The following is a 13,811-nucleotide window of genomic DNA, read 5'->3' as shown; positions in this document are numbered from 1 at the left end:
TTGACTACTTGAACATTCGCAGTGTGAGTGGGAATCTAACCCAGGCTCCCTGCATGGCAAGCAGGTCTTCTATAACATATGTACGCTATTACCTGCAAGAGCTTCGGCAAATACATTACACAAATCTTATGTAGTGCAAATAGTTTCCATAAAGCATTCGATACTGCGTGGGAGAATCGCATGATCATGCATTATGTCAAATGACTTGTGAATTGCGCAATTAGAAAGTACTCATATGTATTTAATCATCTCAACAAATCTATAAACAAAGTGAACAGCTGCGTATGATTGCGTGTTGCCCTACGAGAAAGCCTTGGGCTTTTCATTGATTTGCAAAAAAAAATAATAAGAAAAATAATCGCGATCAATAGTGGCCACCTAACAACTGTACTAGCAGTAGGCATGCTGCAGGACACTTTGAAACGGCCAATGTTGCGCGCTGAGCCGTTCGTTTACTCACGGCACGGTAGAGGCATCCACCCAGAACCGAACTAAAGCCAGCAATCGGGAAGGTGATACGCAATGGGCCCGGTTATGGTATCGCGGTCCACTCTTTGAGGTGAAGCCGAAATGTCGTCCAGCTCTAAATGAGAAGCGTTTGTTAGCGAACGAAGGCGGCCACTTTGAGTCTAATCTATCTATCCCCCCCAACCCCAATCCCACGAGAGAGGACTGGGAGGCAGCCCTGCTCGGCTGTCAAGACCTGAAGGCCCAAGAGGCTCTGGTTCAACGGGCGCGGGCGGCATTGCTTGCCAATGGAGCCCCGGAATAGGGGTTCCATCTAGTGCTGTGAGGATAGGAGGCCAATAAGGCCCCAACCCAATCACCTCTCTGTAACCATTTAATGGTTATTAAATGTTTTCACCACCACGTTGAGCGTATCCATCCATCCATCCATCCATCCATCCATCCATCCATCCATCCATCCATCCATCCATCCATCCATCCATCCATCTGTCCATCCGTCCATCCGTCCATCCATCCATCCATCCATCCATCCATCCATCCATCCATCCATCCATCCATCCATCCATCCATCCATCCGTCTATCCATCTATCCGTCCGTCCGTCCATCCACCCGTCCATCCGTCCGTCAGTCCATCCGTCTATCTATCTATCTATCTATCTATCTATCTATCTATCTATCTATCTATCTATCTATCTATCTATCTATCTATCTATCTATCTATCTATCTATCTATCTATCTATCTATCTATCTATCTATCTATCTATCTATCTATCTATCTATCTATCTATCTATCTATCTATCTATCTATCTATCTATCTATCTATCTATCTATCTATCTATCTATCTATCTATCTATCTATCTATCTATCTATCTATCTATCTATCTATCTATCTATCTATCTATCTATCTATCTATCTATCTATCTATCTGTCTGTCTGTCTGTCTGTCTGTCTGTCTGTCTGTCTGTCTGTCTGTCTGTCTGTCTGTCTGTCTGTCTGTCTGTCTGTCTGTCTGTCTTATAAGTGGGGTGAAGCGTCCGTGAGTCCATCCGTTGTTTCATCCGTCCGTTCGTTCTTGCTTCCATCCATTCACGCGTCCCTCCGTGCAACCGTCCATGCGTCTGTCCATCCGTCCCTCTGTGTGTTCGTACATCCATCCACCCATGCGTCCGTCTGTCAGTGCATTCGTTTGTGTGTACGTCCGTCTGTTCATGCGTACGTCCGAGCGTCTATCTGTCTGTCCATGCGGCCGTACGTCCGTCCATGCGTGCGTCTGTCCGTCCCTGCATCCATGAGTCCGTCCATCTGTGCGTCAGTACGTGCGTCCGTCCATCCTTGCCTCCAATTGTGCATTGATTGAAAAAGGGGACGAATTTATATTGCAGTGGCTGCTTAGTCATTGTGGCTTTCAGGGCAATGACTGAGCGGACGCTGCTGTGTGATCTAGCTATAACGGTGTCACCAGTGTCACCAATCCTTTTTCAAGATCCGACGCTGCCAAAGAACAAAGAACATTGTATGCTAGCCCATCGTCTAACGTTAGACTTGGGGAATACTCCAGCACTAACCAGGGCATGACTTCATACTTTGGGCCCTGACCTCCAGCTTCGTCTGCCGCTCAGCCTATGGTGTCAAGACACTACTTTGCTGGCCCGTTTGTGGCTTGGAGTGCTGTTCTCAAATGCCTATTTATTTCTGATAAGAATGGCGGGCAGCCTCCAATTGTGCAGCCATCCGTCTTTGTGTCCATCCGTCCATGCGCCTGTCTGTCTGTCTGTCTGTCTGTCTGTCTGTCTGTCTGTCTGTCTGTCTGTCTGTCTGTCTGTCTGTCTGTCTGTCTGTCTGTCTGTCTGTCTGTCTGTCCATCCGCCCGTCTACTCATTCGTCTGTCTTTTTGTGTACCTGTCCGTCCATGAATCCGCACATTCGCGTGACTGTCTGTCACTGTCTGTCTCTTTGTATGTCCATGCGTCCGTCCATCTAGTAAACACTCCATGCCGCCATCTCGCATCTTTTCATCCTATATGCCTCATATATAAGAACCGTCATCTAGCGGACATTCCAAGAACTAAAGGAGAGGTGGCTATCTACTACTACTACTACTGCTGCTTCTACTACTACTACTACTACTACTACTACTACTACTATACTACTACTACTACATACATCAGGGACGCACCCTTAAAACAAAACAATGAGAACGTTGGATGGTGGCGCTGCTCAAACACGGAGATGTAACAACTGGGACGGTCCATTCGTGCTCTCGAGCATCCTTCCTTGTGTTTGAGTGGCACGCTAAAAGTGCCGAGATGTCATCATTGTTATGGATGACGCTTGCGTTCTTTTCGTGCGTCGTTGCGCTGGTGCGGTGCGCTGCAAGTATCGAGCTGCTGGCCGCTTTTTGTGCAACATTCTAGTTTGTTGCAGGCTCATTAATTGCTTCCTCATTGCAGCATAACTGTGACTTTTCCATTCCATTTGTAGAAGGCAGAAGTTTTGGCCCACAGCTTTTGACAGCACTATGAGATACCATCCTCGGTTTTATTCAACAGGCGAGAGAGTGTTTATGGGAAAAATAGGTAATTAGTGAGTCTTGCAGTCTAAAAACCCTCTGGCGAGGACCGACAAGAAAAATAATTTAATAGAAGTATTCACCAGAAGAAATTGAACTTCCCTTGCGAAATTTTCTGCTTTTGACAGCGTTGTCTTTAACACATTATAATACGACTATTTCCACGCTGCTTAAAAATGTTTTGATGCCATCGGGGCAGATTGCTCGGAAAACTCGTAACTCGATGTGATATATAAATTTTGTGTGTGTAGCAAGGCCATCCCATAGAGTTCTTCTAACACCCGCCGAGTTCTCGGTGACGCGCTCATCCGGGTCATCAACTCTCCCCCTCCGCGTCTGTTCCTCCTCTCGATGATTGATGCCTTCTCGCGGCGTATGGTGGACAAGCCAGAAGTCAGATTCCGCCACGCCCGATCCATTTGTCTTGTTCTTGCGGACAAAATGAGGCGTCGCCCGTACGCCACCGTGCACCAGAGCTAGACGTCCAGGCTCGCCGCGTCGGTGACGTCCCCAGCCGAGCAAATTGACGACGCATGATCGAGGGCCGCCGCGGTCACATGCCGTTGGCCGAACAGCCCCGCGATCTGCACTGCGTGCCCCCCCCCCCCCCCCCTCGCACATATAGCTGTATAGGCATCGCGGGCTCGCAGATATCCGCAAACGAGTAACACGACACAGCGACGGCGAATCGATTACAATCTTCCAGCCGGAAAACACTCTTTCCTGTTCTAGACTGCCTCAAATTTGTTCGCATGATTGACAAACTCCGGGACACAAGCGAACATATTATTTTTTTTTAGCTTGCCGCTTAAGTTTGTAAGCCCTTCGTAACAAAAAAGTTCTTTTGCCCTTCTTTGAGAGTTCAGGCTTCCTACGTATAGGAGTCTGTTGAAACAGACACGTCAACCTTTTTTGGGGGTCGTTGTACTTTCTTAGGAGAGTTGTGTGACTCACAAGAGAGTTAAAGTGCCTCTTCAAAGAGGGTCATACGGATGACAAGACCGCACTCTGGGAAAGATCTCAATGGACTCTATGTACGAACAGCATACAGTGGCAGATTCAGACCGTGGGGAGGAAGATAACATCCCTGTATATCTGTTGTTTCTGAACTTCCCACAACAAAACTAACCCTCCGGGAAAGAAGTGTGTATACAGTGAACTTCTGGACATATCAGAGAGCAACCTTAAGGCCTCTGTCGAAGGATCGATGAGTTGAGCTGAAGAAAGTTAACGGCTGTAGATACACAAAAAAATGGCACGTAAAAACAATGATCAATGCCGTTTGTACTAAAGAAATTAACAAATCCTCAGCTATAGGTTCTCACAATGTTCTACAGCGGTGCTGAAAACGTCTCTCAGAGTTGCAAGTCATACAGAATGTGGCGGAGTTTGCGGCCAACTCAGTGGCTTTTTTGAGGAAATGTAAGGATTTACATAGAATAATTGATACCGCCCACAGATGGATCAAATTCACAAAAACACAGGCGTAGCTCATTTCCGTTCATGCATCTGCACTGACCCGCCAAAATATATCTGCTATTGCCAATTTAGTTACCGGCACTGCTTCAGTTGCATTGTTTAACACATAATTGGAGTGGTACAGAGATCAATGCTGCAAGCGTTCACTAGTTGAGGGGGAGGCGTACTGAACTCATTGTTTGAAAAGATTGCGCCTGCGTAAAAAGCAAGGCAAACATGAGTTGTTTCTTGTTTCGACTATGGCGACGTGTTTTGTTGAATAGTTGGTGAGAAATTAATTATTGGAGGCTCACTAACATAAACTCGTCAACGAAATATTGTTTGTTCGAGAAATACGCGCCTCTTGTGGTTATCCACCTGAAAATGAACTTCGTTCTTACGCAAGTCATTTTTAGCAACTTCTTCTTCGCAAGGGAAAATGCAGCGATCTCTCGACCCTGTAAGGACAACCAGCTGTCGAGATCTTGTGCAATATTACCCTACCATGTTTCGCAAAGTATGCGTTTGTACGAATGTACGGCAAAGGGCGATTCGGGCATTTGTACAAGGCGCCAGCATTTCTTTATCCACTCAGAGGGCTCAAGCCATGTTCACTTTCGGTGGCGCATTGAAAAGTTATGTACACGGGAAGTTCTGTTCTCGTAAAATTTTAGACACCAGGAAAAAAAGAATGAAGAAGGGAGAGAGAAACAAGTATATAAAGGAAAGGTAGGGAGGTCTACAGGAAGAAGACTCCAGTTTGCCACCTTTTGTATAAGAAGGGGAAAGGGGTGTACACGAGTGAAAGAGAAGAGTTGGTGACTGTAGGCAGGAAAAATGTAGCGACTGGAGCACTATTCGAGTACTATAGGAAGCAACGTTGCTCGCAAACAGCCGGACTCTGCCTCTTAGTCCGCTTGCTTGCAGGAACCGCAACAACGCCTTCAGGGCAGATCGGGATGCAGACCGGCAAGTCCAGGGCCTCACAATTTTGTTCTTTCAGAGGGGGCGGCTGTCCAGCTGGCCTAGTGCGATTGAGAGGGTTGCTCTTTCGCAGTTGAAGCGGGTGCTGAAGCGTTGGCGGTATACAATCTTATAAATGCACATCACTGCAACGTCAGGTGCATTGAGTATTAAAACAAGCTGCTCTATAAATTGTCGTTCACGTTGTGTTATCTGGCTTCCGTGCTATATATCGATAGCAACATAACAGTGGTGACGATGGACCCACGCAAACATGAGTGCTGGGCAGCCGCCAGGATCGAGAGGAGCGGATGGTACCTGGCCGACGTATCTTGTTCACCCGGAGGATTTTTAAATCCCTTAACATTGCAGGTGAAACAAATAAAAGAGCACTCCTAATATCGCCACTCATGGACAGCACAGTGGCCGTGGGGTAGGGGCGGCACCACCCGAAGAAAGTCAACGAACTCAGCTACGACGAAGTCGTCAGGCATTTCTAAGGACATTGCGCCCCTCAAGCCAACAAAACTTCTGCAAGATATGCCTTCTTCATGCGAGCGCAAAAAGCCGGTGAGACTGTTCATGATTTCATTGCCTAAATTAAAACGCTGGTGCAGAAGTGAAACTTCCAGACATCGTTAGAACGAATGGTGAGAGATTGAATTGTGTGTGGCGTGCAGGATGAAGACGTTAGGCGACATTTATTGACTCAACAGAAGGTCACGCTAAAGCACGTAGACTGCTTCACCGTTGCGCCGCAGGTGTGGCAAACGAAGCCATTTGAGCAGAGTGAGTCAGTCAGCCACATCTAATCATGGACAGGAGAAGCCACATGTGGATGTATAATGAAAAGAGGCGTACGCAACGACAGCTGATGGCTGAACGAATCCAGACGTTAGCAAGGGCTTGTACATCGTAGAGGTGGTCCTGCACCAAGAAGCAATTATCCCCAAGGTTAAACCTGTTTATAGAGTCACCATAGCATGCCTCTAATAATGTTGGTGGACACCGGATCTCCTGTAAGCGTCATTTCAGCAGCGGCGTCTTAGAACTATGAAATGAAGTGGCCGCCGCTGCGAAATATGCAGCTAAAACTATCCCACCCATTGGGTGAACCTCCCGTGCTGGGACAACTAAGCACGACAGCCAGATACGACGGGAACGATATGCAAGGCACGGTTATAGTGGTTGATAGCTCAGGAACGTCATTATGTGGTAGAGACACAATAAACGCTTTCAACGAAATCGCAGTTTTCATGCTGACAAAGGTCGTCGCGAGTGTACAACCGATGAAGGTCTAGAGAGCCAGCACGGAACTGTCTATAGCTCTACTTAGTCAACATACTGACGTCTTTGCTCAAGGTCTTGAATTTTGCAAAGTATCACAGGTGACCTCTCAACTAAAAAAAGAAAAAAAAGAAACGTTCCGTAGTTTTTCAAGACTCAGACTGTACCCTACGCATTGAGGGACAAGATGTTGAAAGCGCTGGATGATGTAGTATCTCAAAACGTCGTCATGCCAGTGAAAATCGCCGAGTGGGCAACACCAGTCGTACCCGTTATAAAGAAGAATAGGTCACTTAGACTCTGGTGAGACTTTCGGACGACTGTCAATGCGGCCACTGTAACGAAAGAGGATACGTATTGCCGCGAGTGGGTGACATTTTTGCGAAACTTCACGGTGGGAAAAATTTCACGACGTTGGACCTGCGCCAGGCCCACAATCAGCTACCACTGGATAAAGACGCCTTGAAAGTAGCAGTTTAGAACACAAAAAAGGTAATTTTTTTGTTTTAAGTGGCTCCATGTTGGCGTAAGTTTCACTCCGGCCACATCACAGAGACTAATGGACGTGCTCCTGAGCGTTGCTCCAGGAGCACAAGTGTACCTCGATGATACTATTGTTGTCGGAAAGCGAAATGACCTGTAACGGCTGGGGAAAGTCCATCAAAGATGGTCTGCATATAGTTAGCCTCCGGTTGCACACAAAAAAATGCACGTTTCGGCAAGGTAAGATTACCTTTCAAAGCCATCGTATTGACGCTTAAAGCCGAAAGACGAGAATGTCAAGGCTCTCCGCGAAGCACCAGAGCTCACTTTGGGGAGTGAGCTGCTCAATGAATCGTCGTTCTTGTTGTGTTATCTGGCTTCAGTGTTGTATCTCGATAGCGGCATAACAGGTGCAGCCATAGAGGAGGTGCGTGACTGTTTCGCTGCACCCACCTACTTCCAAAGACGGGCTGCCTGCATTCCTATCAGAAATAAATAGGTATTTGAGAACAGCACTCCAAGCCACAAGAGGGCCAGCAAAGTAGTGTCACGATGGTATAGGCTGAGCGGCAGACGAACCTGGAGGTCAGGGCCCAAAGTATGAAGCCATGCACTGATAAGTACTGGGGAATTCGCAAAGTGTAACGTTAGACGACGGGCTAGCGTACAAAGTTCTTTGTTCTTTAATAGCGGCGGATATTGAAAGGGGATTGGTGACACTGCTGACACCGTTATGGCTAGATCGCGCAGCAGTGTCCGCTTGGCCATTGCCCTTAACGCCACAACGACTAAGCAGCCACTGAAATATCAATTCGTGCCCTTTTTCAATCAATTCATGGTGGAGATGCTTGATTTTTGATCATGAGAACCATGGCGTAAAACGAATGCTACACTTTGGAGGGCTGCTTTACTACCACAAAAATGGCCCACGAATTAGGTATCTACTTTATAACACACTGAAGAGCGGCACGGAGGGATACAATTTCAGCTGCTGTAGTTGAGGTTGCATCAAACATATTCAGTTATATTATAAGAGATCTTGCTGTAAATATTACGGTAGTGGTTGAGCTTGTAGCCATAACTGAATCGTTCGTGTAAATATTCGTGTCAGCACTGTACGCCTCATGTAAATACAATAATGTGATCCGTGTAACTGACATTCTTGACTTCATCGTACCATCTGGTGCGTTAAGAAGCACTTGAGGTCGATGTAAGCGCTATAAAGGCATGCAAGGGAGTCTTGCTGCAGGCGTATAGTTCGACGGCAAAGAAGTACTATGGCCAGGAATAACATGACTCAGTGTTGTATACGGCCTTTATGCAGGTAAATATGCCAGACGATGTGAAGGTATCCGAAAGATGTGTCAAACATGCACCCTGAGGGAATTCGTAGTTATGTACGAGATCAAAGAATGATATCCAGCCATGAAAATTGTTGCCGCTCTTAGCGTGATTATGAATTGAACAGCTCAGTAGTTTAACGGGCTTCAACGCCTTGAGACTCTCCGTGTTGTGGTAAAAACTGTGGCATTCTGCTATTGCGGTAGCTAGCTAAGGTTGGGCAAGCATACGGCATGCATTGAAATCAAATGCTGAAGCAGAGTGAATTGAGGTAAATGTTCTAAACACATACGGCTTTTGTTCGCGACACTTTAGGTTCACGTGCGAGCAAAGAACTTCGAAGCATTCTTATTTCTGCATTGTGGGCTTCCTAGAGTTCTCTATTCAGTAGCACTCTTTCCTTACGTGATAGCCCATTCACACTTTTAGAGACACAACGTTCAGTGAAACGTTCGATATGGTTTCACTGTAAGGTTTGGCACCGCCACAAACGTTATATTCACAAGAAACTTCACAATTATTAGATAGAAGAAATGCTGGCCACGTTATACACCCGAAAACAATTATTTGCGGCACAAAGGAGAAGTTACCTGAAAATACTGGCTTCCTTGTGTAGTAGTTTTTTAGGTAGTCGTGAATGAAGAGTTGGGTTTTGTTTTTCTTATAGCAGGAATTCCCACCGCCATGTACGAAGCTTTTGTGGTCGCGTATTTCGTCGCGAGTGTATATAATGTGCCTCACAGAGCATTTCAATTAGCCATAAAGCCCAGAGGCTGCTAACCACCATCTAAAACAGACCGTGCAGCTCGAGACGGCTGCTGCTGCTATTATACTTAAAAGTGCGCACCTCATCATTCAACTCACCTTGCCGAAGCTGCCCTTGCCGAGAACCTTGAGTAGGTTGAAGTCTGTGAGGTTGTACTTGCGGAACTTGACTCGCTCTTCCTGCGTCGGTGTCTGCGGCGCCGACCGGCTGCCCGGAAGGGGAGGACGAGAGGCTGCTTCCGCTTCCTCTGCTCTCCTCTCTTCCTCCTTGCGCTCCTGTTCTTTGTAGTACAGCTGCTGGCGAACCTCTGAGAGGTCCGCGATGGTCGATGACCGACGTGGCGAGGCAGGCGCCTTCGCCGCCTCCTCCTGGGCAGCCGCCGCGCGGGTCTTGCCTCCACCGCCTCCTCCAGGTGTCCCCGCTGCTGGCGGACAGGTCGCCATATCTGAGAGATAAGGGCATCTTAGGGAATTCGAGGAAGACATAACGTTCATCTAGTGTGGAGGCATTCATTTCGATTCACTACCATGAGTTAGTACAGGCAGGGAACAATGGAAGAAATTGACACAGTACCACAATGGCGTTTGTAGGTTGTCAGGTTCTTTTGCTTCCGTATGTGTGCACGTTTTGCCTTCACCATCTTAAATTTTGCAGTTATGACCCTCCACTTCACCACATTGTCTTCTTCATTCATAATATTAATATCGAAGCGCACAGACTGACGACTATCGAGAGACAGAGAAAGAGGGTTCGCTGGCACGTAGGATAGGCGCGTAGGAAAGGATAGAGCGCCACAGAGGTATCCAGTGGGCGATCGAGTACTAGCGCCCGATTACGACACGACAGTGGACAAACCTCGACTTTAAAAACACTCTAGAAAGGAATGATGACTTGCTTTAGATTGATAAAATGCAGTCTGCGAACTCTGAAGCCGTATGTTTCACCATCGTGAATTCATTAATAATGGAGAAAATCTAGGTAGGAATTTCATTTTTAAAAATGGTGCCAAAATCTTCGTGCATGACGTGAAAATTTTCAAAAATATATTTTTTTTAATTTTCGTGGCATTGGCCCAATGATGAAATTTCATAAAACTTCATACGCCAAGTCGATGGAACCCACAGATTACAATGTACTTCATTTTTATCCATTCGAAGCTACGTGAAACACTGTAGGTGCCTTCGAAATTTTTTAAGTAACGATGTTTGCTACGGAAATTTCAAGGTGGCGTTGTCACTCGCTTGCGCTTCTTGCACATTTTCTCGTTTACTAAGTGTCGTCTTGTGGCAAGAGTGGTGTTTTCAGGATTGTGATCTTATGCTGTACTATTATGCGAAAACCGTTTTGCTTCTTATTATTCCTCTAGGGAGCTTCGCTCCTAAAAACACCAGGCCTGCGTGGTAGGCACAGCACCGTCACAACAAAATCTAGAAGAGTGGCCTTTCAGAACCTTTTCAAAACACTCATTGGGTAACTTCTGCAAGCACACTTGCTTGGTACCCACTAGGGCATTAATAATAAACTTTTGGGTAGTAGGCTGGCATTCGCTATATATTTTTTGTCATTCTTCTGAGAAGCGTGGTATCCGCTAAACACTTGCTAAGAATTTCGTGCCAATGGTCCATGCAGTGGCTGATGACGATGAGGAATTATGGCTGAAGTGGGTATGCGCCACCGTTAATAGGGAAACAAGAACGAGCTTTTGTAATGGGTTGGGACATTGGACGGCCCACTCGTTACGCTAATCACATTGTGCGACGACTGGTAGTTCTTTTGCTGTTGTAAAACGCTTTATAAGTCGTATTAACGTGATTGCTTTCCCTACAGTAAGCCTGCCTAAGGCAAGCTTGGCAAAAAGTCATAAGCACCGGAGTAGCTCAGTGGTGTAATACTGGGCTGGCACCCAGCGGACCCGGGTTCGAACTCCACTGTGCCATTGGCGCTTGCTCATGCCTGCCAAAGGCAAGCTTGGCAAGTTACAAGCACTGGCGGAACTCAGTGGTAAAATATCGGGCTGGCACCCAGTGGGCCCGGGTTTAAGCCCCAGTGTGTCATTGGTGCAAGGTTTTTTTTTTTTCAATTTCATGCGATGTGGTTACGGAAACCGGTGGTGGCAGCGGCGGACAACATGCAACTGCGCGTGACCCAAATTGTGATCTCGTAACAGCTTTTGCTGTCAAAAAAATGGCCCCTTATTTGCATGTAATCTGCAAATGTCACCGAAAGACGATGGTCTTGCGTATGGAGAGAGTTAACAATTAATTTAATGTTCTGCGCAATAAAATCTGTGCGTGGTATTTTGGAGGCACTGCGTCAGAGTGCCTCGAGCGTGCAGCGAAAGCGAACGAGCGTATCAAGTCACGTCACACGTGAGACATAAGCGCCACCAGGCAGTCTTCTTGCAAAACAAAGCGCGTGGCTCTGAGACGGGTGTGCGCGCCCGTCTCAGAGGTAATAAGATGCAGAACGCAAGCCGACGGGTAGGTGCCACCACCATCGCGTCTTAGCAAAGTGTTGGAAACACTCACCTTTTCTTGCAAGCGTTGCATGGTCAGCGTGGCGTGATAAGCGTTAAGGTCCTTAAAATTACTTCTGTATGCATTTTCTAGTAAAAAATGAACATGCAGAATATACACGTGTTGTTATGGTGCCCCAGGCTAGTGCAATAATTGTTAAATAATTTACAATTGCACAAGTATGAACGCTAAATCTTGAGCAACATTGGTGGGCGCTGCGGATTAGGTCGGCTGTTTCAAGTACCCGGTGCTGTTAGGAATGGACAAACAGACACGTGTACAGGCCGACAGACAGACAGACCAAAATTTTTGCGTCGAGGGTCCCCCCCCCCCCCAAAAAAAAATTGCCCGCAGCTTCCCTCGGGGGAACACTGAGGAGAATGCGGTCCATATAATTGGTTAACGGGGTGTTAAAGTGCGACTTACTTGGGTCGATGGCTAAATTGGTTAACGTGGTTGTGAAATGGGGTGTTAAATTGCGACTTACTTGGGTCGATGGCTAAATTGGTTAACGTGGTTGTAGGAGGGGGTGTTAAATGAGTGAACACGTACACACGTATGCGAAAGGGCGGCGCTGGTCGAAGGTACGTCGATCATTGTGTTTGTGGATTCGTTGGAATTCATTTCACCGCGACCTTGGACGTCGACGCGCCGTACAAACCAACCGACGAGCGGCAACTGAGCGAGCGAGCGCCGACCTTGAGTATATATACAGCACGACGGCGCATGCATTGTCAGCTGTTGATTGTTCTCGAAGCGCGACGCCACATGCGCGTCCACTGGAGAATCAGGAGAATTGTAGATGTCGAACGCAGTGTGTAGAGGAGGAAGGGTGCACAGATGGTGGAGGAGTGAAGCGCGCGCGGTGTGTAGAGGAGGAAGGGATGCACAGATGGTGGAAGAGTGGGCGACGGCGCGACGGCGCATGCGCGCGCGTCAGCTGTCGAATGTTCGAGAAGCGGTGCGGACGGCGCGGACGGCGCACTACAAGGCGCGAGTATAAGATGCTCCGCATCTAAAACTACCGTCTTTAAAAACGTGCGTCTGTTTTGTCGCACTCATTCCCTTTAGGCCCCCCATGTTGCAGTGCCCTTCGCTATAGCACCACGATGCCATGGCTGGCGCATGTACTAAAGCCGAAAATTATCTGGACGCGGTTGATGATTGATTGATATGTGGGGTTTAACGTCCCAAAACCACTATATGATTATGAGAGACGCCGTAGTGGAGGGCTCCGGAAATTTAGACCACCTGGGGTTCTTTAACGTGCACCCAAATCTGAGCACACGGGCCTACAACATTTCCGCCTCCATCGGAAATGCAGCCGCCGCAGCCGGGATTCGAACCCGCGCGCTGCGGGTCAGCAGCCGAGTACCTTAGCCACTAGACCACCGCGGCGGGGCTATCTGGACGCGGTGTCTATCGCGGCGGGTGTATCATGCTCACAGCTCAATTATTTTTTCGGCTTAAAAACATTTATGAAGACCGTGTATAGAAACAAAAAAATTAGTAACACTTCAGTAGTCAGGGTAATACCAGAAGTGTGTTTCGTAGGGCTAGATTGTCAAATATGGTAATAGGTAAAAACAGTGCCAACTAGAAGAGGCGAACAAAGAAATATGAGACAGACCGACCGCTGACTAACAACTGACGGTTTTATTGCTTCGAATCAACATAAAGGAAAAAGTTGTGGGGTAACAAGTCACTTGAACTTTCAAGCCATTCGATGTACGAGCAATGTGCAAAAGCTGTTAATCGTCAAGATTACACTTTAAAGAGTGCACCTAGGCACATGAGAGATGGTTAATCTCTTCTTTGCTTAGTTTTACAGATGGTTAGCTAACACGTATCTCCCCATAGTTAAATCGCGAAAGCCTCGGATATCAAACGACCGGGCACGCTTGGGTATCTAAATACGACTGTGTTGTCTCTGAACTCTAAAAAAATTGCTTTCT

The 13,811-nt window shown here is 47.1% G+C and overlaps 1 protein-coding gene across 6 annotated transcripts in view; it reads right to left on the bottom strand.

Annotated features, from left to right (window-relative positions):
* The window catches only part of LOC119164664 (putative protein kinase C delta type homolog), a 385,680-nt gene that overhangs the window by 85,909 nt on the left and 285,960 nt on the right, over window positions 1-13,811 (bottom strand). For all 6 annotated transcript variants that reach the window (XM_075874212.1, XM_075874211.1, XM_075874210.1 and 3 more), the window contains one exon: window positions 9,439-9,785. In XM_075874212.1, the coding sequence (XP_075730327.1) occupies window positions 9,439-9,785 (347 nt within the window). The remainder of the gene's footprint in view (window positions 1-9,438; window positions 9,786-13,811) is intronic.

The sequence above is a fragment of the Rhipicephalus microplus genome, chromosome 9, assembly GCF_043290135.1.
Source record: "Rhipicephalus microplus isolate Deutch F79 chromosome 9, USDA_Rmic, whole genome shotgun sequence".
Lineage (NCBI taxonomy): Eukaryota > Metazoa > Arthropoda > Arachnida > Ixodida > Ixodidae > Rhipicephalus > Rhipicephalus microplus.
This window is presented reverse-complemented; position numbering and strand designations above follow the sequence as displayed.